The sequence below is a fragment of the Planococcus citri genome, chromosome 3 (genome assembly GCF_950023065.1).
Source record: "Planococcus citri chromosome 3, ihPlaCitr1.1, whole genome shotgun sequence".
Taxonomy (NCBI): Eukaryota; Metazoa; Arthropoda; class Insecta; order Hemiptera; family Pseudococcidae; genus Planococcus; species Planococcus citri.
In genome coordinates, this window is record NC_088679.1 from 80,728,413 (window position 1) to 80,751,821 (window position 23,409).

Consider the following 23,409-nt stretch of genomic DNA (forward strand, 5'->3'; position numbering starts at 1 on the left):
TTTTTTTGTAGGGGTGAATAGTGGGGGATGAAGGGGGTGAAAAATTCAAAATTTGACAATAATAATGTGTGATATGTCTAAATGTATGATTTTGAGGGTGTAGATCACGAATCTGACAATAGTTTTTTTTCGTAAGGGTGAATGGGAGGGGGGTGAAGGGGGTAAAAACGGTGAAAAATTCAAAATTTGACTATAATGATGTGTGATATGTCGAAATGTACGTTTTCGAAGGTGTAGAAGGGGTGAAGGGTGGGAAATGAAGAATTTTTTGTTTGGGAAGCCGTTAAAGTCCCAGTAAGAGAAAATTTGTAACATTTTAACGAAATTCACTTAAGATTTTTCACTATAATTGACTGCGGAGGTCGCCGGGCCATTTTGGGGCAAAAATGACAATTAACATCTTGAAATACACTATCTTTAGTATTACCAGCCACTGGAATTTCCTGTACATCTACGTGCTAAAATCTGTTCTATTCCAATTTATGCAACAGAGTACGCAAAAAAACGGGATTTTAACATAAATTATACCTCTATAATTACTTTATAAAAACTAAAATTGAGTAAAAAGGTGAAAAGTAATTACTTTCAGTTGAATTATTCATACTTGGTTCATTTCGACGTATCACACATCATTATACTTGGTCAAATTTTGGATTTTTCATCGTCTTCACCCAATTTACCCCTCCCCCCTCCAACTATTCACTCCTACGAAAAAAATATTGTCAGATTCGTGATCTACACCCTCAAAAACATACATTTCGACATATCACACATCAATATTGTCAAATTTTTAATTTTTCACCCCCCCCTCACACCCCACCCCTACAAAAAATATTGTCAAATTCGTATTCTGCGACCCCAAAAACATAAGGGAGCATATCATTGTACTATTGTTTTAAGGTTCATTGTAAGTTTTTGAATTACAGGCGTTTTGAGGGTGCTCACAGCCCACTGGGCGGTTCACTAATTTGCAGCCAGTTATTTAAAATTTTCTAAAAATTGTGGATATTGAAAAAAATCATGAAAAAAAAGTTGTAGAGTGTGAAAAATAACACAATTTTCTGTAATCACATTTTGAAACCGGTTCATTTTTGGTTCGCATTTAGCAACCAGTTTTTGACAATCACCTAAAAATTGAAGATGGAGGAAAAAAATGAAACAAAAGTTGTAGGGTGTGAAAATTAGAACCATTTTTGCAGATCAGAGTTTGAAAATGGTCAATGAATTTGCACCCAGGTAACTTTCGATGGCTTGCTGCGAATTAATGAACAGGTTTCAAGATCTGATTAGCGAAAATAGTTCAAGTTTTCACACTCTACAACTTACCAATGTTCCATTTTTTTCTTTATCTTTAATTTTTAGGGGATTGTCAAAAACTGGTTGCTAAATGCGAACCAGAGAACCGGTTTCAAAATGTGATTGAATAGAATTGTGTAATTTTTCACGCTCTACAACTTTTGTTTCAAGCTTTTTTCTCTATCTACAATTTTTGGGTATTCTTTGTTAACTGATTGCAAATTAATGAACCGGTTTCAAATAATTCATATCACGTTTTGGTCGTCTTACTGTGTAGAATACATCGCGTCAATAAAAACTAGTTTGAATTTTTTGACCAAACCGGTTTTTAAATTTGTGGACATCCCTGTGCATGGACCTGAAATTTTCAAGGTCGCTTTTGAGAGCCCTTATTTTTTCGTACTCGACGCCGCTTCATTCATCTCTCTAGCTATTTCCACTTGGAAATAAAATCCACCGAGCACTACTTTTGTGTCATACTGTAGCTTATATATTGCATACCTGCATAATATCTAACATAAATTTTGTTTTCGCGTTTTTAGTTTTTGCTCGGATTATCATCGGGAAATCATCTGAAATTACCTCAAATCGAAATGATACCTGTTTTCGCTTTTCGGCTCGAACCTCTATGTAAAGGAAGTCATATCGTAGTCGATGGAGAAATATTGGAACACAGTTCGGCAATTCAGGCGGAGATGTTTCCTGGAATCATTTCGATGCTCAATCGGTCTCAAACCGAAGTTTAGACTTGTAGCTACGAAGTACTGCGTATTGCTTATCGACTTATCAAATTCGAGCGTATGACGCGTGAGCGTAAAACAATACGCAGCTACTAGTTACGTGTACATTGTACGTAATATGTAATGAATGATGCTACGCATTCGATACGACTTTGTAAAAATTTCTCAAACGTCAAACTGATCCTATGCAGTGCAGTGTGCTGCTCGATATAATATGTCTGAAAATGAAACGTAAACGAAAATGCAAAAAGGACTGCATCTTGCAAAGTACAAATACCACAGAGATACCAAACATTTTCAATTTTTTTATTACCGAATTATTGTTTTTGGTTGTTGTTGTTTTTGTTGTTATTATTAGTAGTATTATTATTATCTAACATTTATTGTTTTGGCTGTTGTTGATTCGAATAAGATTGAAACTGATAGAATACGTACGAAATATGTTTTCGAGTTACCATTCCATACGCAATTTAGGCAGACAATTGACGCTGTTGTCGTACTATAAGTACTAAATACCTACCTACCTATAAGTATATTTAAAACGTCATCTAATTCATTGTTCATTTATTTTTAACGTTGAAAAATCATACGCATCGAGTTACCTGTAACAAATTTTTTTTGTTTTGTTTTTGTAACTTGAATAAACGGAGTTATTTACCTACCTATGGTATGAAATTAAACACGTTACATTCGAGGAAGTAGCAATATAATATACTTATGGTTTATAAAAATCGTAAACAAATCATACATATATTGTATGCACGTATTGCACGTGTATGTATATATTCATACACCAATGTCAACAAAAAGGGCCTCATGGTCACAATACAATAACCCTTGTTTAATGTTCTGGCGCAATACGTCAATTGGATATGTGATACGATGATGGTCAACCATCCTTGCTTCATTTTTCAAAATCAAAATTAGCGCGATTATTTTACGTAGGTACCTTGCGTTCGTTCAAGAAAGAGACAACGTTTCCATTTGATCTAACATTTTTCGCAGACTATCGATTTCACTGGATAGTTTTTCAGGCGTGTTACTTATTTGTAAACGATTGTGGAAATTTGATAGAAATTCCGCTTCGTCGTTTTTTACTTGAGTTTTTGATCCTTTCTCCAAGTATAAAAGCAACATATCGATAATCTGAAATGATAAGTGACCGATAATTCGATAAGTATTCGCGTTATTCGCACTTTGCATTCGACCTGAAACGTAGGTAATATTGTTTCTGAAAAAACGTTTCTTACTTGTGTAACTTTGCTTTTAATGGATTCGTTGGGCGATTGTTGTAAAATTCTCAATTTGGACTGAGCTAATTGCACCGGGCTCCTGCCTCTAATATCTACCGCATCCACGCTTGCACCTGCAATTATTCGATTCTAATTAGCTCGCATTAACAACTTCACAAAATTTAGACCATAAAACACGACATTACCTCCTTTAATTAATGCGAACGCCATTTCAACGTTATTTGTACAAGCGGCTAAATGAAGACAAGAATTTCCTAATCCGTCTTTTATATTTGGATCAGCACCTCTGTCCAATAATAACCTGCACATGGTATCGACAAAAAACGCATTTGAATCATTAGTTTCGGATTTTACGTATTTCAGACTTTCGGGAAAACGAATCATTAGGTACATATGTAGGCAAGTGACTAATTGATGACATTGGGCAACAAAATTGATGGTTTAACAATTCGACGGGAGCTGTAGTTCTTAAACAGGTCCCGATCGTTTTCAAGACCCCGCGCATAATTTGCACCTGGAAATGAGACAAAAAATTTCACGACTGTTTTGGTCACCAAAAGGCTTTCTAACATTTTCAAATCGATACAGATTTTTTTTCCTTAATAGTCCAGCATACGACAATAGGAGGAATTGCACCCCCCCCCCCCGCGATCCTCCGGGACAACTTTTTTCTTAAAGGGGACATCGTAAGGAACATTTTAAAGCAAACTTGCCCAAAAAAAAGTTGGCCTTACTTACAAAATGGCGGCCATTTTGATTGACAGGTCAGCCGAAATCGCAGATTTTGCGTTTCAAAATAGGACTTGCATGAAAATTTTCACACTTTACAAAGGTAGATCGAAAGATCATGCAAAAGTTCATCACCTGTCAAAATTTCAAGTGCTAAAATGCGTTTTTCGATTTTTGGTGAATTTTTGAAAACCGAATTAAGGCCAAAAATGAGGGGAAAAATCAAAATTTTACCAAATTGACCAAGAAATCTGAAATTTGGGATATACCCTATTTTCGACATGCCAAATCGATTGGAAACGGTTTCAACCCGTTTTGAGCAGTTGTGGAGCCTCCAGCAGATTTTTGAAACTCGAAATTCCCACAAAATTCCATCAAATTAGAGATGTAAAGCTAAAATTTATTCTAAAAACTAATTTCAATAAGCTACGAAGTACTGCAGGTGAATTTCAAGTCATTTTGGAGCCTCCAGCGACTTTTTGAAAATTTCTAAAACCTCCAGCTGATTTTGAAATTTTAAATTTTCACAAAATTTCATCAAATGGAGATGGAAATCTGAAATTTACTCTACATTCCAATTTTAACACATTCCGAAGACGACTTCAGATGGGTTTACTTAAGTCATTTTAGAGCCTCCAGTGACCTTTTTGAAAGGTTTCATGGCGTTTTCAGGAGAATAGAAATTTCCAAGCAGTAGCTGGGACAACTTTTTTCTTAAACGGGAACACCCTAAGGAACATTTCAAAGCAAACTTGCCAAAAAAAAAAAAAGTTGGCCTTACTTACAGCCGAAATCGCAGATTTTGCGTTTTAACATAGGACTTGCACGAACTTTTTCAAACTTTACAAAGGTAGGTCGAAAGATCATGCAAAAATTTATCACCTGTCAAAATTTCAAGTGCTAAAGTGGGTTTTTCGATTTTTGGTGAATTTTTGAAAATCGAATTTAGGCCAAAAATGAGGGAAAAAATCAAAATTTTACCAAATTGACCAAGAAAGCTGAAATTTGGGATATACCCTATTTTCGACATGCCAAATCGATTGGAAACGGTTTCAACCCGTTTCGAGCAGTTCTGGAGCCTCCGGCAGATTTTTGAAACTCGAAATTCCCACAAAATTCCAGCGAGTTGGGGTTGTAAAGCTAAAATTTATTCTAAAAACTAATTTAAATACGCTACGAAGTACTGCAAATGAATTTCAAGTCGTTTAGGTTCGTCCAGCAACTTCATGAAAATTCCTGAAGCCTCCAGCAGATTTTTGAAACTCGAAATTCCCACCAAATTCCATCAAATTGGAGTTGTAAAGCCGAAATTTATTCTAAAAACTAATTTAAATACGCTACGAAGTACTGCAGGTGAATTTCAATTCGTTTTTAGAGTCTCCAGCAGATTTTTGAAACTTAAAATTTTCACAAAATTCATCAAATGGAGATGGAAAGCTGAAATTTACTCTACACACCAATTTTAACACCCTCTGAAGACGACTTCTGGTGGGTTCAAGTCATGTCATACAACCTTTCAAAAGGTTGCTGGAGGCTCCAGTAATTTTCAAGAAAGTTGTTGGAGGCTCTTAAATGACTTGAAATCCATCAGAAGTCGTTTTCAGAGGGTGTTGAAATTGGAGTGTAGAGTAAATTTCAGCTTTCCATCTCCATTTGATGAAATCTGCCGGAGGCTTCAGGAATTTTCAAAAAGTCGACGGAGGAACCTAAACGACTTGAAATTCACCTGCAGTACTTCGTAGCGTATTGAAATTAGTTTTTAGAATAAATTTTAGCTTTACAACTCCAATTTGATGGAATTTTGTGGGAATTTCGAGTTTCAAAAATCTGTTGGAGGCTCCAGAACTGCTCAAAATGGGTTGAAACCGTTTCCTATCGATTTGGCATGTTGAAAATAGGGTACACCCCAAATTTCAGCTTTCTTGGTCAATTTGGTAAAATTTTGATTTTTTCCCTCATTTTTGGCCTAAATTCGATTTTCAAAAATTCACCAAAAATCGAAAAAACCACTTTAGCACTTGAAATTTTGACAGGTGATAAATTTTTGCATGATCTTTCGACCTACCTTTGTAAAGTTCGAATGGCCGCCATTTTGTAAGTTAGGCCAACTATTTTTTTGGCAAGTTTGCTTTAAAATGTTCTGTAGATTTTTGAAACTTGAAATTTCCCCAAAATTTCATCAAACTGAGATGGAGAGTCGAAATTCATTCTGCAAACTAATTTCAATACGCTACGAAGTTGACTGCTGGTGGATTTCAAGTCGTTTTGGAGCCTCCAACGACTTTTTGAAAGGTTATATGGCGTTTTTTGGAAAATTGAAATTTCCTAAAAGTAGCTGGAAGCTTCAAAACCATTTGAAACCACCATGTAGTCTGCGAAGTAGATTTCAACTTTTCATCTCGATTTGATGAAATTTTGTGAAAATTTTAAAGTTTCAAAAACCTGCTGGAGGCTCCAGTAATTTTCAAAAAAGTCGCTGGAGGCCCTAAAATGACTTGAACTCACCTGAAGTCGTTTTCAGAGGGTGTTAAAATTGGAGTGTAGAGTAAATTTCAGCTTTCCATCTCCATTTTGATGAAATTTTGTGAAAATTTAAAGTTTCAAACATCTGCTGGAGGCTTTAGGAATTTTCAAAAAGTCGCTGGAGGCTCCAAAACGACTTGAAATTCACCTGCAGTACATCGTAGCGTATTGAAATTAGTTTTTAGAATGAATTTTAGCTTTACAACTCCAATTTGATGGAATTTTGTGGGAATTTCGAGTTTCAAAAATCTGCTGGAGGCTCCAGAACTGCTCAAAACGGTTTGAAACCGTTTCCAATCGATTTGGCATGTCAAAAATAGGGTACATATATCCCAAATTTCAGATTTCCTGGTCAATTTGGTAAAATTTTGATTTTTCCCCTCATTTATGGCCTAAATTCGGTTTTCAAAAATTCACCAAAAATCGAAAAACGCACTTTAGCACTTGAAATTTTGACAGGTAATGAATTTTTGCATGATCTTTCGATCTACCTTTGTAAAGTTTGAAAATTTTCGTGCAAGTCCTATTTTGAAACGCAAAATCTGCGATTTCGGCTGACCTGTCAATCAAAATGGCCGCTATTTTGTAAGTAAGGCTCACTTTTTTTTTGGTTAATTTTGCTTTAAAATGTTGCTTAGGATGTCCCCTTTAAGAAAAAAGTTGTCCCGGAGGATCGGCGGGGGGTGGGGCGTGCAGTTACTCCTATTGTCATATGCCGGACTATAATGATTTCAACAATGGATTACATTCTTTTCGGAATAGTTCATCCGAAGTGGAAAATAGTGGTCGATTTTGTATACACGTAATCTCGTACGTTAATTTACTAGCAAAACTGTAGCGATGCTTTTCGATGCAAATAGTTACTTTTTTCGGTAGGTACCCACTTCGATTTATATACATATGTACGTACAGTGTACAGTACACCAATGATTCGCTATACATTATGTATCTCATTACACACATAAGGAATGTCAAATGGCATCGAGGATCTTCTACGTGACACCGGGTTGATCGGATACGACATCAACGAAAATGCCACGTACATACAAGTTCAAAATGCTCGATACCATTTGACTGAATGCACATCATATCCAACTTACTGGACCATTTCACAATAGCCTTTACTGACGGCCAAATGTAAAGGAGAGCGTCTGTGTTCATCGAAACAATTGGGCGATACTCCGTGATCTAAAAGGGTGGAAACGAAACCTAGTTGATTTGTCAGAACAGCTTTGCATAGATGGCGAACTGAAAAATAATTTCGAAATTACATTACCGGAGAAATGCGTGTTAGACGAACACACTGGAGCTAAATATTACCTTGATTCGATTTGAGAACTAACGTTCCGATATCTTGATACACTACTTCATCTATGGACGAGAGCGAAAGCTTGAAACGATTAGGAAACCGTTTTGCACGAATTTTGCCAGTAAAGTCATCTGCAACGATATCACTTTTGAATTTTTGAAACGATTGAAATTAATACACGTAAGTTCGGTGAACAGTTTCACTTACGTAGTTCATAGACCGGACTCGTGATGTTTGGGTATTTTCTGAGAAATGAAAATCGATCTTCTCGCTACGAAAACAAAACACCGCTGTTATCACAATATACTAAGAATAGTGAATATCGAATAACAATACTTACCGATGAATTATCCAAATCAGAAGCTTGCGAAGAAATCCTGGAAGTCGAAGGTAAGGGGAAAACAATATCGCAATTCTTTACTTCATCGTTATCCATATCGTTCAGATTTTTGCATTATTCACGATTCCAATGAGAAGTAAAAATGTAGGCAATTTGGTGCACCAGTATAAACAATTTACAAATGGGATGAGTATTAATCTATTTAACCCTAATCTAATTAAACTTTACAAGTATTTTCGAAAATCTCAAAAAATTTGTTCAAAATTCAAAATTGATTTTAATCAAAAAATCTTATCATCATCTGTGGTTTTGTTTTGCTGCCGAAAAAAAAATAAACAAACGACTGATACGTTTCAGTTCCGTTCGTAGTGGTTCGAAGCGTTTCCGTTTCGTTTCCACCGCTCGACCATAGAGTCCGAACGGCTCCCAAAGCTCGCGACGCGAGTACAATTGAATACGTCGTATCTTACGATTTAGCCTATTGATGAGTTTTTTTTTTGAGTAAAATTTTAGTGTTGGCCTTAGTGTTGGGGGGCGTTGTGTCCGCTCACCTCGGCTTCGCCTCGGTTGCGCGGGTCGCTTTGTTGTTCATACTATGTCTGTTAACTTCCCTCGGCCTTCGGCCTCGGTGAGTACAATTTTTTTATAAACAACCGCAAGTGCTACATACACGGTAAATGTCCAGCCTCCGTCTGAACTCACCAAGGGGAGTAATGCTCATCGAATGAAATATAAATTTTAAACGGCTCGGCTTCGCCTCGCCTAATTCGGCATATCATTCGAAAAATAATATTGATACATTTATTCATTGTTTGAAAGCAAAAAAAAATAATTTAATTACTTTTTCTGTAAAAATTCAACTTGTAAAAATAAAAATCACGAAAAAAAATTTTGAAAAAATTTGTGCCGGACGCGGGAATCGAACCCAAGACCTCTTGCACAGCAATCCGATACCATAGCTATGCCGCCACGGAGGCAGCTTGCCGGATTGCGTTTTTTAACTGTTTACAAGTTGTGAAACATGGACGAAAACTACCCCCCCACGCGCGCGCACGTATACGCGTATATACATACGTACGGGCACACGGGAGCCGTTCGGACTCTATGGTCTATCGTTTCCGCCATCCACAACCTCCTAACCATAACCGAAACGCCAAGAATGCTAACGGTAACGGTACGGTCACGTTGAATGACCGTGCGTGATTGTGTGACTGATGCCGTGTGACCATTGTTTAAATACATGTACAAAGCCTATAAATAAAAGCCGGCACCATAGAAAACGAAATCCATCGCATTGAATTTGAATCCATACTCCATTCCTTGCTTTTCTTCAGAAATTCTGTAGCGTCGTTTCGTTTTTTTCTACTTTAAGACCGCCATTTTGACAGTTCTTTGTTAATAAAGTTAAAAATCCGATTACTGTGCGGTTTAATTTTGGACTTGATTATTTGTGTATCGTGAATAATATCCTTTTGTAAGTATATAGATTGTATTCGTCACCTAATTTCTCATTCAAAACTGCTTCCGAGTTGATTTTCTTGAGAATCACCAGGTATTGATTTTAGAACAGAGAGTCGTGTTTTTATCTTGAATTCACATTCGATATGTTCATCTTACGATCATGATCGCGGTTTAACTTACTCATCGTTTGAATTGTCAAGATTTTGTGATTTGGGTTCTACGAAATCCTCTTGTTGATTATTCATAATTATTTGTGTTTCCCGCTTGACCGTACATTTATTTGGTCGATGTGTTTTCACTCGTGCATATAATTTATTTCCTTAACGTTTTAGATAATGAAGAAGAAAAATTACGACGAAGATTCCGAAAACGAGTTTGAAGTTGACGAACCCGAAGAATTACCAGAAGATTCCGATCAAGAATGGGCTCCTGTTGTGAGTATTTTTATGATTCTGTTTCTACCATGTATCACGCTTTATGGTTCTAATCAATGTGCGTTTCGCCTAGCAGAAAGGTAACAAAAGACAGTCTACCGGCAAACGAGGCGCTACCAAAAAGAAATCGAAGAAAGGTTCCAGCGAAGAAGACGACGAAGAGGAAGACAGTCCTAAGAAAAAGAAAGCCGGTAAACCTAAAACTCCCGTTAAAGGTAAAAGTCCAAAAGGTAAAGGCAAGGCTAAAGAAGAAGAGGAAGATGACGAAGATTTGAACGAAGAAGAAGTAGAGGATGAAGAACTGGATGATGAGGAAGTCGAAGAAGAAGAGGAAGAGGACGAAGAAGAGGAAGGAACCAATGAAGGAAACACCAAAACGCCGAAAGAATTTAGCGTAAGATTTCATTTTTATTTCAGTCGTGTTCTTTTTTTAATCACGCAAACGTTTACGTTTACAATAATATTATGGTCTTGTGGTTCTATGTAGTCCGGAGCTTTTGTTGTGTTGAAATCGGATTTCAACAGCGGTGGCGATCCTCCAATTTGGAAAATTGATGGCAAAGCGTTGTTACAAAAGTACATTCCCTTCCAACAGGATAATAAAACGTTATATAAGAATACCTCTGTTGTAAGTATTGACGATTTGAAATTCTTGCGATTATTTGTCGATTTTGTGGCTTAAATGGCAATGTGTGTTTTTCATGTGCTCGTAGTACTCCGGTTGGACCACAGGCAACAAAGATCAATATTATCCTGCTACTGTAGTATTTAAACAACAAACGCGGAAGGAGCACATCGTGGAATTCCAAAGAGATTTAATCCAAAAGTAAGCGATTAAGGATTTGAATCGAACGAGACGAAGTTGTCAGTGTGTAATTATTTTCATTTTGTTATCTAGGGAAGAAACTCCTATTACTTCCGCAGAGTAGAGAAGTGTGGCCGTGTTACTTTTAAGGATTTATATACATATTGTATCAATATGAACCGACTTCAGATTAGTGTATTCAGAATTCCATGTTCGAAACAACAGCCAGCTACAGAGTAGAACATTAATTTTTGCATTTTTGTTTTTTTGGTCAATACAATATTATGATTTTAGTATTACTCTACAAGTATTCTCTGTATTTTCTCTGAATCGCTTTTATTACTTTTTAAGATTTGATTTTGATAATAATGTGTATTCTGATTTCCGCTTGATTGAAATTTTAAATAAACTATATATTAATGTGATTGTAAGAATTTATTTTTCCATAGAACAGAACTATGATAGGCATACTCTCAAAGTTACATATTGTGACGATTCATTCGCACGATTGGTAATGCAACAGAGAATTCTGATGCGCTTCAGCACATAGAAATTCACGACGTATCAATACATCGAGTTATATTTTAAAGACAACAATATTATAAAATCAAAATAATGATATTAGGACGAACTGGCGAACATTGATGGACTTTTATAGGATGCGTTCAAAATTAACATTCGTATTTTGAAAATGAAAAATCATCGAGCGTCCGACACAGATTCTTTACTTTCGTCCAAATCACTTTCGTCAGAAGAATTACTATCAGGATAATCAGGAACGGCATCTACAAGTGAAAAATGAGCAATTAATCTTCGCAATACTTGTAATGAGAATAATAGTTATGTACTCGTTCAAGATATTGAAAACCTCACGTCGATTGTCGTATTTAGTATCTTGCGCTTCTTTGAGGTATTCATTTTGAACTCGTACGACTTCGCTGCTCTTGGAACATTCCGAGTACTTTTTTAGAAGATCTTCATTCAAAGAATAAAAACTGCTTCCCCATTTGAATTTGCCTAAATAATAATCAGCGAACTCGTGAAAACCTAAAACAAGCGAACATGTGTTGAAAGATTTCACCGACATGGAAATAAATTCAACGAACATTAATTTATTTACCAGTAATGTACATCACAGAGGCTATGGCTTCGACACAAGATAATTGACAAGGTTTCCCATAATTGATAGGATTACTCGCTACTAGAAAAGGTAACAATCTGGGGTGAGGTGATTTCATTTTCGAAAATGGAGTTTGATCAATCTTAGCCCACGAACAATCCACAACAGCGATACCGTGATTCAGTATTATTTCTCTATCTTCGTAAGAAACGCACTAAATAATCAAAACGAGTATTCGTAGGTATGTGATTTTCGAGCTAAAATACAAACATTCAGTTTCGTAAGGTTAACGAAAAAAAAACGTACTTTTTCACCCATCGGCGACAGAACAATACCGCTGAACCGTTGACCCAATTTCAAAGATTTGATCAACTTGAGTCGTTCTAATTTTCGTCCGGTGCATTTTTTCGGGTCACAATGCTTCAGATCCCACATCGCTACGGTAAATGGGATATTACCAACATCATTTTCGTCGCCTTCAAAATAAAACACGAGAGCATTACAACAAATAATAGAATTTGGTATCTTAAAATACTCGAGTATGTTGTTCTTCGTTTTAAGAGAGAAAAAGTACTACTTAAGCTCCCGTTTACGATTGCTTGAGAGTTAGTTCTGAGAAGAGATTTTTGATTCATCGAAACCCCCTTATGCTCCCTAAAGGAATAAACTACTAATTACACAGCTCACCATCGCTATCACAATCATCTTCTTTCGATGGATTCGAGGAATCGAGGGGCTCGCAAGTAGGTTCAACTGCTTCGTTGAATTTTACAAATTTGGATTTTGTCTTACGATCATTCTTGTGACCACGATTCCATTTTCGATTCATAATAAGAAAATAATTTCGAACAGTCGGAAATGTAACACTGAACAAGAAATAAGTTACATTACATTGTAGTGTAGTAATGCAGATGCAGCGTGCGTTATGAAATGGGAATTCACCAAAAATGTAGTATTTTCACTATTTTTTGAAAAGAACCATTTTCTCTATAATTTTCTCCATCATGTTATCAATTTTCTGTCAGTTATCATTCCTAATTTTTGTTGTGTTGTGAACTTGGATGATCATTGTTTCAGGTTTCGTTTTCGTTTCGGGTAGAGCTTCCATTGCGGACTGTCACGCTAAAGTTGATTAGGTGAATACGTTACGTTACGGTCATCCCTTCCTTCACCCTCAGTCCCTCACCATTCGAAAATGCAATGCAACTCTGGAGTGGAGGCAAAATTGAATAGCTGAAATATTTGAAATTCCAGAAATTTGAATATGAGATTCAGGCAGGTATCCTAAAACCATTGCTTAAAGACGTATTCAAGTTCAAAATTAATGATTAACTACCTGGAATTACTCGAAAAGACGAAAACTAAACTACCCTCGGCGGCTCGGCCTCGGCCTCATCACACTTTTTTTTAACATTGCTGAACTGAAAATCAGAAAATCTCAAAAAACCATGAACTAACCCCTCTCAAATTTGGACGTATTTGGACCTGACGAATCCATTTCAACCATCCACTTCTCCATTGCTAGCACCTTACAGATTTTTTTGAGCCACAGATGTCTTTGTCTCCAATTCGCTTGTAACATGTCTAGAATTAGTTCTCATGACAACGCAAAATTTTGCTGGGAAGAGAACCTTAAGGGAAAAAATTCACATTTCCACAAATTTTAAGTATTTTTGGAGAAAATGAACTTCACACCTTTCTCAATATTAAGAAATATTCATATACTCGTATTTATATTGTGATCCACAGCGGAAATCGCAGATTTTGCGTTTTAACATAGGATTTGCACGAAATTTTTCAAACTTTACAAAGCTAGATCGAAAGATCATGCAAAAATTTATCACCTGTCAAAATTTCAAGTGCTAAAGTGGGTTTTTCGATTTTTGGTGAATTTTTGAAAATCGAATTTAGGCCAAAAATGAGGGGAAAATCCAAATTTTACCAAATTGACCAAGAAAGCTGAAATTTGGGATATACCCTATTTTCGACATGCCAAATCGATTGGAAACTGTTTTAACCCGTTTTGAGCAGTTCTGGAGCCTCCAGCAGATTTTTGAAACTCAAAATTCCCACAAAATTCCATCAAATTGGAGTTGTAAAGCTAAAATGTACTCTAAAAACTAATTTCAATACCCTACGAAGTACTGCAGGTGAATTTCAAGTCGTTTTGGATCCTCCAGCGACTTTTTGAAAATTCCTGAAGCCTCCAGCAGATTTTTGAAATTTTAAATTTTCACAAAATTTCATCAAATGGAGATGGAAAGCTGAAATTTACTTTACACCCAAATTTTAACACCCTCTGAAGACGACTTCTGGTGGGTTCAAGTCATTTTAAGGCCTCCAGCGACTTTTTTGAAAATTACTGAAGCTTCCAGCAGATTTTTGAAACTTTTAAATTTTCACAAAATTTCATCAGATGGAGATGGGATGGGAAGCTGAAAGGAGGAGTATCGATGAGGCCATTTTTTGGCCCCAGACAGTTATCGACTGAACCACTCTTAAATTGTTGTAATAAATGCCTCAAATACGAATCCGTGGTTAGTTGACCCAAAATGACCATTTTTTGGGCTCCAGGGGTTCCCAAAGTTGCGAATAAAAATAAAAAAAAGAATTTTTGGAACCACTGAGCATTATTTTCGAAAACTTTTTTAGCGTAAAATATCTGCTTGAACCCGTTAAACATGATACGGGGCAATTTTTCCATTTTCGACCCTCGAGGGCAGAAATGGGGGGTGGGTTAATTTTTGGAAAATTTTGGAACCACCATTTTGAACCAACCCCTTTGAACCCCGCTGAAAAGCTATTTACAGTTCATTTGTATTTGAAAGACTTCCGTCCTACCAAATTTTCAGCTCAATAAAAATTTTCGCTGGTACTCAAAAATCCAATTTTTCAATTTTTCGTAATTTGGATTTTTTGGGAACCCCTGGATAGCTGGAAACCTGAGATTTGCGCCAAACGTAACGTTTTGAGGCATATATTCAATTACCTAGGTGAAAAAATTTAATTAAGCTCCCTGTATATTCGTTATTTTGAACCCTTTTTTTTTTTAGAGCTCCTCACTTTGGGCACCCCTGAAAAATGCGATTATGCATATTTTTTCAAATAAATTGAAGAATTTACATTTGGAACACACCAGCAAGAGCTCGATAATTTTACACTCGATTTTACCAGTAACTTTCAAAATTGAGCTTTTTTGGGCCGAATTCTGAGATTTTACTTCGTCGAAATCATGAAAACGTGATTTTAACGTTTTTTCGAAGAGTAAAATCTTAGAATTTGGCCCAAAAAAGCTCAATTGGGTTCAAGCAGATATTTTACGCTAAAAAAGTTTTTGAAAATAATACTCAGTGGTTCCAAAAAATTCTTTTTTTATTCGCAAGTTTGGGAACCCCTGGAGCCCCCAAAAAAATGGTCATTTTGGGTCAACTAACCACGGATTCGTATTTGGGGCATTTATTACAACAATCTAAGACTTCTAAGAGTGGTTCAATGTTCAGTCGATAACTGTCTGGGGGCAAAAAATGGCCTTATCGATACTCCTCCTTTACTCTACACTCCAATTTTAACACCCTCTGAAGACGACTTCAGGTGGGTTCAAGTCATTTTAGAGCCTCCAGCGACTTTTTTGAAAATTACTGGAGCCTCCAGTAGATTTTTAAAACTTGAAATTTCCCCAACATTAATTTATCAAATGGAGTTGACAAGCTGAAATTTACTTCGCAGAGTACATGTGGGTTTCAAATGGTTTTAAAGCTTCCAGCTACTTTTAGGAAATTTTCAATTTTCCAAAAAAACGTCATACAACCTTTCAAAAAGTCGCTGAAGGCTCCAAAACGACTTGAAAATCCACCAGCAGTCAACTTCGTAACGTATTGAAATGAAACTAGTTTGCTAAATGAATTTCGACTCTCCATCTCAGTTTGATGAAATTTTGGGGAAATTTCAAGTTTCAAAAATCTACTGGAGGTTTCAGTAATTTTCAAAAAAAGTCGCTGGAGGCCCTAAAATGACTTGAACCCACCAGAAGTCGTCTTCAGAGGGTGTTAAAATTGGATTGTAGAGTAAATTTCAGCTTTCCATCTCCATTTGATGAAATTTTGTGAAAATTTAAAATTTCAAAATCAGCTAGAGGCTTCAGAAATTTTCAAAAAGTCGCTGGAGGCTCCAAAACGACTTGAAATTCACCTGCAGTACTTCGTAGCGTATTGAAATTAGTTTTTAGAATAAATTTCAGCTTCACAACTCCAATTTGATGGAATTTTGTGGAAATTTCGAGTTTCAAAAATTTGCTGGGGGCTCCAGAACTCCTCAAAACGGATTGAAACCGGTTCCAATCGATTTAGCATGTCGAAAATAGGGTATATCCTAAATTTCAGCGTTCCGGGTCAATTTGGTAAAATTTTGATTTTTTCCCTCATTTTTGGCCAAAATTCGATTTTCAAAAATTCACCAAAAATCGAAAAACGCACTTTAGCACTTGAAATTTTGACAGGTGATAAATTTTTGCAAGATCTTTCGATCTACCTTTGTAAAGTTTGAAAAAGTTCGTGCAACGCAAAATCTGCGATTTCGGCTGACCTGTCAATCAAAATGGCCGCCATTTTGTAAGTAAGGCCAACTTTTTTTTAGGGAAGTTTGCTTTAAAATGTTCCTTAGGATGTTCCCTTAAAGAAAAATGTTTTCCCGGAGGATCGGCGGGGGGGGGGGCGTGCAATTACTCCTATTGTCATATGCCAGACTATAAAAAAAATTTAAAAATGCTTCATTTAATTTTTGAGCTTTTATTTACCTATAAACACTACAGAATTGAATTACAAAATAATGTTTCTCTTTTTCACAACAACTATCTGAAGTAAAAAGAAATCATAAGATGATAAAAATATAACTTTCGCATTATAAAATCAGTTTACGAAGAATGAATCTTTGGAAAATCGATCTTCCGTTTTTGAATCCTTGGAAAATCGATCTTCCAATTTATATCACGATAATTAAACAACGCACACTTGGTAACATAACTTGCTTCGTGGACGGTCATACCGATACGAATATACTTTTTATTATCAGTCTCGTACGCTTCGAAATAATGTTTCTCAAGAAGTACTCCTGAAGCTTGTTCGCGATTTTTCTTGCCAGATGTACTCCAATAACTACCATGTTTTCTTGATTTAACATAATTCACGACGGACCCAGTATTGAAGATTACTTTTTCAGAATTGGTGTCCGAATGATAGCCATTGCAATAGTTTGCAACGTCTGCGAATCGGTCCTTTAAAAGTGGGAATCTTGACAGGATGTCTTTTACTTCGCGTTCAGTAAAACCGTACCTAATATGGAAAAAAAGATTCACTTTGCAGGAATCGGCGCGAAAGAACATTGTCGACGGTCACAATTTGGGTAATTCCAGTTAAAAATCCTGATCTGATGTAGTTGTTGGACTTAATTAACGCATACATCACGGAGGTGATAAAACGGGTAATTTTTTCGAAGACACCGTCGTCGTCTTTCACTGAAAACAAGCATGACATAGCGATGGCGTCGATCTCATCTACAATCACGTAACATCGCCGATTGAAATGTTTGTACAGATATCGTGTTAAATTCTTGAGAGTTACTCTAGTTCGTTCTTCACTCATCTCGTGGCATTTTTCAGCGTCGCACCACTGTTTACAAGCATTTCGGTCTCCTCGTAGGAGTTTTTTAGAATCGATAAGATACGCATGCATCTTGTAAGACTTTGATATCGCAGATTGAACGGACCGTAGTAAATTTTCGTACGAGTCCGTTTCACCACATGTCAGGTTTACGTAAACCACTGGATACTTTCCCAAGTGCCCGGTCATCATGTTTTCATCTTTAGAGATGCTCAAATAACGGGGTTGTCCGGGAATTCCAGGTATGGGATTTGTGAACAATTCATAATGGCTGGTATCCTTCACAGGTCGCATTCTCAATTCCTTAGCTGATATCCGATTAGGGATGATTTCGCCGTTTTCATCAATAGGGTTTCCACCTTGGTCGAATTCTCCATGATACAGTTCTTCCAAAGATTTAGATATTGGTATCCCATCCTCTGTAACTTGAATCGTGAGAAACGTTTTGAGCATCTGTGCTATAGAGCTCTTTCCACAGCCCCTGGGCGCCGTAACCAGGAAAGAGCTCGCCCCAGGTTCCATTATCGCTGCAATAACGGAGGATTTATCGACAAACACCGGAGAATGTATCAACTCGGAAAATTCGGACGACGGCGCTGGAATACGCGATGCAGCCTATATCATGAAAACGTAATCATCAACAATAACGGAATCAATTAAGGAATCCATTCGATACAAGTGATTAATAGAATATCTAATAACGAACTTTTTTATGTTCTTTAATCAGTTCTGATTTGCGAACTTCGGATACATCAGGTTCTCTATGTTCATCGCTGTAAAAGAATACAGAGCATTATTAGTAGACTCGTAGGTAGTTTCAAGTTTTCAGTATTTACTTAAGTACCTATTTACTAATAAATTGAATAAATTTCAATACTGTTTGATGATAAAGTGTGACATTTATGACGTAATTATTTTGATACTTATTTAAGTTTGCAAAACTCACTTTTATTGTAAGGACTAAGGAGGCCCCATTTTGGCACTTATCAAGGTTCACAAACCTCATTTTTATTGTAAGGAGGTGCCCCTCAAGCTGCCGCGTCCTGGAGGGCCTCCTGGAGGGATTGAAAAAATATGGAGGTTGGAGCCGGAGCCAGAGCCGGAGGCACTTACAAAAAATCCTTAGAGCAGGAGCTGGAGGTAAATTTTCTAAAAATTCAAGAGCCGGAGCTGGAGGAGGCGGAGGCACTGACACTGAACCCCTCCCTCCACGTACCCTGCGAACAGGATTCAAATGTCTAGATAAACAGCCTAAACACTAAACAGGATCTTCGAAGTCGGCGTTACATTTCATACCGTTCTTTGATTAATCTAGACTCCAATTCAGACTACTGTCCGAGGACACATTTCTAAACTTAACAAAAAGATCTTAATACCTTTCAGTTTCTCCGAATGACGAGTCATCATCATCCATTCCTTCGTCCGTATTACTTGTTGTTTCGGATAAATCATCACCCATTCCAAGGTTCATCTTAACAATTACAATGATTTTGTAAGTTGAGAAAAGTTAGAAAAGTAGGGTGTAGGGTCAATACCACCTATAGTAAAAGGCCTGAGCGCTGTTTTGTGACGTCATCACTAATAGACAGTATGTACTCCGATAACACTATAGAAATGAATGAAATATTAATGCACTAGAACGAAATAAATACCGAGAACATTTTATTTTGCGTTTTGAATCACATTCTGATACTTAATAATCAATTTGAGATCAAGAGGGAATGATTTGAATGGAAAAATAAGTATAAGTAAATATAAGCTCATAATCAACACTGTTTTTATCATTAACGATGAGAACTACACTCGTTTATGATCTAATTTCTAAAAGAATATCAAGAAAAACTCTGGAGGATGACAGCTGACAATGAGGAATATAGCAAAGAAGTACAACACATACAAATTATTGTAAATATTACCGAATATACGCGAACATAATCTCCAACTCAAAGACTAAGGTATATAAAACGATCACCAAACATTGCATACATGACGGAGATTTCTCTCGAAATTCTTTGCAAACATTGTATTTAAGCCTGTTGAAATCCATCCTAAGTATTTTGGAATTTAAAGCTGCTTCAATTGGTTTGAGATACTGATGATTTCTTGTTTAATATCCATTATCCATCATAGCATAGCAGCTTTAGCATGGCTGGTCTAAGAAGTAGATTTGAAAATTAAACTGTATTGTAGATTTTTCTCCAACTTGATGCAGCGTTGTGAAAACGAAATGATTTCGTTTTCGTTTTTCGTTTTCGTTTTCAATTTTAAAAAAATTACGTTTTCGTTATATAACGTTTCGTTTGGTTTTTTTAAAAAACGTTTTTTTTCGTTAATAACGTTTTTTTCGTTATTTTTTTTTCTTTTTTTTATATGCACTAGTTTCGATCATCTAAGGTCAAAAAAAAGTGTAGAGAAATGAAAAAATCAAGGTTTTCAAAATTGAAATTCATCAACTTGTTTTTTTTTAGAGCAAGAGTAAGAGCATTTGATTTTTTACAAAGTACCTAGGGATACAACAAAATGAGAGTAAAAAAAGCACTGTATACCTATTACCTACTGACAAACAATAATAAATAGGTACCTATGTGTTCACACTTTTCTACTTCAACTTGAAAAAACTATGATAAGTACAGGGGAGGGAGAGGGTGTTGCAGAGAACAATGTTGCTATTTTGGGAACCAGTTCAAGTCGCGCTTCCTTTCCATTGTATTGGCCCTTAAGGCAATATTAGCTAAGGGATGAAGTCACCACCAGACAGGAGATTGCAGCTATGAGCTAGGTATCTGATGAAATGCTTTCACTGGAAACATATACCAAATACCAGCAACCAGCTAGCATTGGGGATGCACGGCGAGGTGGAATGTGCCTTTTTGCATTATCCTGGAATTGAAAATAATGCATTATTTCGTTTTTCGTTATACTGTACCGGCCAGTTTTTTTTTTACACTCATACTCGGAAAAATGTACCTCTTATGGCTTATGGCTCCCATTCCAACCTACTTTTTGTTCCTTTTTTTGACATTTATCATTGCTGCACAGCTACATAGAAAAAAAAGTGAAAACGAAAAAAAACGAAAAATTTATTTCGTTTAACGTTAAATATCGTTATAAAAAATGAATCGTTTTCGTTTAACGTTATGTTTCTTTTAACTACAAAAATTTCGTTTTTTTTCGTTTTTCGTTTTCGATAAAATAACGTTTTCACAACGCTGACTTGATGCGATTGCATTGTTCACTAACTACTTATTTCATTACAACATCATTCCGGTACAACACACTAGTACACATTAATTTTCATTTTAATCTACAGTTTACATCACTATTCATTCAAATTACACAACACAAACGAGTCGCAAAAAATTCATTTTTGTACACAAATCAAATAAACCAACACCATCTGTAATTGAAAACATCAGTACCACATTACTAGAACACATTTTATGACAAATATTAATTGAATTTCATAATTTAAATAACTTTTTTAACGAAAGTTTTACTCAATTTCACGAATTCGCCATTTAAACATACGTTAAAATTCAAATGGTAAACACAATCGAGTCTAGTGTTGGCCTGAGAATATTCTCAATGCGCATAATCTGAGAATATTCGCGAATATTCGTGAATATTCTCAAATGCTTGGAGAATATTCTCTCAAAAAAATAAAAATCATGACTTTTTTCAAAAAATTTGAAGATTTTTCTACAATTTTCCACAATTTACAAGTTTTACATCAACTTTTCTTTATAAATTTCCAATTTTCCTTAATAATTTGAAACCTTTTCAATGGAAATTTGGAAAGTTTCCGATTATCTCTAAACTAAGCAATAATGTTCTAATTTTTCAAAAAGAATCTGCGGAATATGCGCAAGAATCTGCGCATATTCTTGCGCATGCGCAAGCAAAAAAAGAATATTCGCGAATTTGCCCAACACTAATCGAGTCATCTACTTGTGGTGACGTCAGAGCTGATAAGGATTCAGCGCTCAGGCCTTTTACTATAGCTCTGTTCTATTCGCTGCTCCGAGCAACTCCGAGTTGCTTCGAGCAGCAATACTGTGTTCTATTGGCACATTTTTACTCAGAGTAATCCGTCTAATCGTTCTTTTCGCAAGGAGTAGAGTCAAAAGAGCTGCTCTAGAGCAGGTTTTTCTACACCTGCTGAAAAGGAAGTGCAGAAGGAGTAGAGTAAAAAGAGCAGACTTTTTAAGGCGACATTTTTTTTTTTTACAATCAGTATTCCGACATTCCGTTTTACGAGTGTTTATTTTCTTTTTTTTGTTGAAATTTAGTTGTTTTACAAGGTGTTCTTGGATTTGTGTTCTTTTCGAAGACTCATTTCCCCTACTCTCTCTACTCTTTTATCGGTTCCGGAGAAAATCACGAGAGTACACAGAGCTACTCGGAGTAGCGAATAGAACAGAGCTTATAGGTGGTATTGGTAGGGTAGGATACTCTACATATATAGGAAAAGTCGACGGGAAAAGTGGAAGTTTCTGATCACAATCAAAGATCACAATTCAAAAGAGCTGATAAAAAAACAAAACGGCGCGTAGCGTAGTGGTTGGTTCAAAGACCTATTATTGTTTCCGGTTTCGTTTTCGTTTCGGGTAGAACTTCCGTTGCGGACGGTCACGCTTATGTCAGTTACGTCACGCTCAAGTGGATCAGGTGATTACGTTACGTTACGGTCATCCCTTCCTTCACCCTCAGTACACTAATCGTTAGCCGCCGCAAAATTGGATTTTACTCCGACCAATGAAAACGCATTCCCACACACATAAGGATAATCATGATAACAAACTTACAATTTTTACTTGAAAATAGATTCAAACTGTCTAATTTTGCTATTTCGCGTGATATTAATTTATTGTTTCAATTATTATTCATTACAAATGACTAATGAGTAATTTTTCTATGCAGTACCTATGCAATCATGTCATTTCATTTATTATAATTGATAACTGTATGCAAATCTTGCTCGCGATATTGCAAAATTTTGATCGAGGTACATTTTACAAATACGAATAATCACTCTGATCTGGAAATCGATTAGATTAGAATGAATTGACTTTTCAAAATGCCGAAGAGTTTATGCTGAAAAATGATTTTTGTATTCTCACTCTCCGATTATTTTCCTTCTCATTACTTATTTTATTTTGTTTTTTCTCCTCATCTAAAGTAGTAGATACGAGTAGTTTTTCAGAAGGAAATAGTTCTCAAAATTTCTAATTATTAATACGTATTCTCCTTTCTAGACCTGGAAATCAGTCTACTGTGTAAAAAAATAGCTCAGAATAGGTTGATTGTTGAGTAAAATTCCAGATAACTGAGATAACTAAATATACTCGTACCTATTCATCGAAGCAGTTCGTGAATCTGTTATGGACGATATATTCAACGAGTGCATATTTTATTTCACTCTCCTTTTTTCGAAATTCTAAAATTGAAAATTGAAACTTACAAAAATAAAATAACACACAACACTCACAACAGTGTTATCACAATTTCAGTGGGAGGTTACAGAAACGTAAAACACGTTTTCATTGGTCGGAGTAAAATCCAATTTTGCGGCGGCTAACGATTAGTCCTCAGTACCATCACCTACATAGTTCATGTCGTCGCCGTGAGGTGTCATGCCCTGAAAATTTCTGCACACTTGAAGCTTGAAAAAACTGACTGAAGAGTTCGCTTTGGAAAATTTGAAAATTTCAATACATAATTTTTTTCTCACTTCTCTGGTGGAAA

General features: G+C 36.0%; 5 protein-coding genes across 11 annotated transcripts in view; 2 read left to right on the forward strand and 3 right to left on the reverse strand.

Moving 5' to 3' along the window:
- LOC135839709 (sphingosine kinase 1-like) overlaps window positions 1-2,697 on the forward strand; it is a 33,025-nt gene extending 30,328 nt beyond the window's left edge. For both annotated transcript variants that reach the window (XM_065355857.1, XM_065355858.1), the window contains exon 9: window positions 1,839-2,697. In XM_065355857.1, the coding sequence (XP_065211929.1) occupies window positions 1,839-2,042 (204 nt within the window). In that variant the 3' untranslated portion in view covers window positions 2,043-2,697. The remainder of the gene's footprint in view (window positions 1-1,838) is intronic.
- Window positions 2,698-2,725: 28 nt separating this feature from the next.
- Window positions 2,726-8,481, reverse strand: LOC135839712 (ankyrin repeat domain-containing protein 54-like). Its single transcript, XM_065355860.1, has 7 exons — window positions 8,191-8,481; window positions 8,058-8,121; window positions 7,862-7,981; window positions 7,642-7,789; window positions 3,475-3,590; window positions 3,287-3,402; window positions 2,726-3,182 (listed from the first exon to the last, which is right to left on the reverse strand). Exons 1-7 carry the CDS (start codon window positions 8,284-8,286, stop codon window positions 2,997-2,999), a joined length of 846 nt encoding a protein of 281 aa, XP_065211932.1. The 5' UTR covers window positions 8,287-8,481; the 3' UTR covers window positions 2,726-2,996.
- Window positions 8,482-8,770: 289 nt separating this feature from the next.
- Window positions 8,771-11,315, forward strand: LOC135839714 (nucleolin-like). Of its 3 annotated transcripts, none has more exons than XM_065355862.1 (6): window positions 8,771-8,818; window positions 9,984-10,085; window positions 10,162-10,479; window positions 10,573-10,713; window positions 10,799-10,911; window positions 10,984-11,315. In XM_065355862.1, the coding sequence occupies exons 1-6, from the start codon at window positions 8,786-8,788 to the stop codon at window positions 11,012-11,014; spliced, it is 738 nt and encodes a 245-aa protein (XP_065211934.1). In that variant the 5' UTR covers window positions 8,771-8,785; the 3' UTR covers window positions 11,015-11,315. The 3 variants fall into 3 exon arrangements, with proteins under 3 accessions (XP_065211934.1, XP_065211936.1, XP_065211937.1); XM_065355864.1 differs by lacking the exon at window positions 8,771-8,818 and adding an exon at window positions 9,503-9,664; XM_065355865.1 differs by lacking the exon at window positions 8,771-8,818 and adding an exon at window positions 9,724-9,742.
- Window positions 11,307-13,037, reverse strand: LOC135839713 (18S rRNA aminocarboxypropyltransferase). The gene is made up of 5 exons (XM_065355861.1): window positions 12,698-13,037; window positions 12,317-12,486; window positions 12,011-12,224; window positions 11,764-11,937; window positions 11,307-11,675 (listed from the first exon to the last, which is right to left on the reverse strand). The coding sequence occupies exons 1-5, from the start codon at window positions 12,837-12,839 to the stop codon at window positions 11,590-11,592; spliced, it is 786 nt and encodes a 261-aa protein (XP_065211933.1). The 5' UTR covers window positions 12,840-13,037; the 3' UTR covers window positions 11,307-11,589.
- Window positions 13,038-16,784: 3,747 nt separating this feature from the next.
- LOC135839715 (uncharacterized) lies at window positions 16,785-23,245 on the reverse strand. 4 transcript variants are annotated; one of them, XR_010557635.1, is made up of 4 exons: window positions 19,041-20,677; window positions 18,611-18,881; window positions 18,371-18,437; window positions 16,785-18,279 (listed from the first exon to the last, which is right to left on the reverse strand). XR_010557635.1 is itself a non-coding variant. In XM_065355867.1 (3 exons), the coding sequence occupies exons 1-3, from the start codon at window positions 23,069-23,071 to the stop codon at window positions 17,338-17,340; spliced, it is 1,065 nt and encodes a 354-aa protein (XP_065211939.1). In that variant the 5' UTR covers window positions 23,072-23,245; the 3' UTR covers window positions 16,785-17,337. The 4 variants fall into 4 exon arrangements, 2 of the variants coding, with proteins under 2 accessions (XP_065211939.1, XP_065211938.1); XR_010557634.1 differs by having other exon boundaries at window positions 18,611-20,679; XM_065355867.1 differs by lacking the exons at window positions 18,611-18,881; window positions 19,041-20,677 and adding an exon at window positions 23,016-23,245.
- Between the last annotated feature and the right edge of the window lie 164 nt (window positions 23,246-23,409).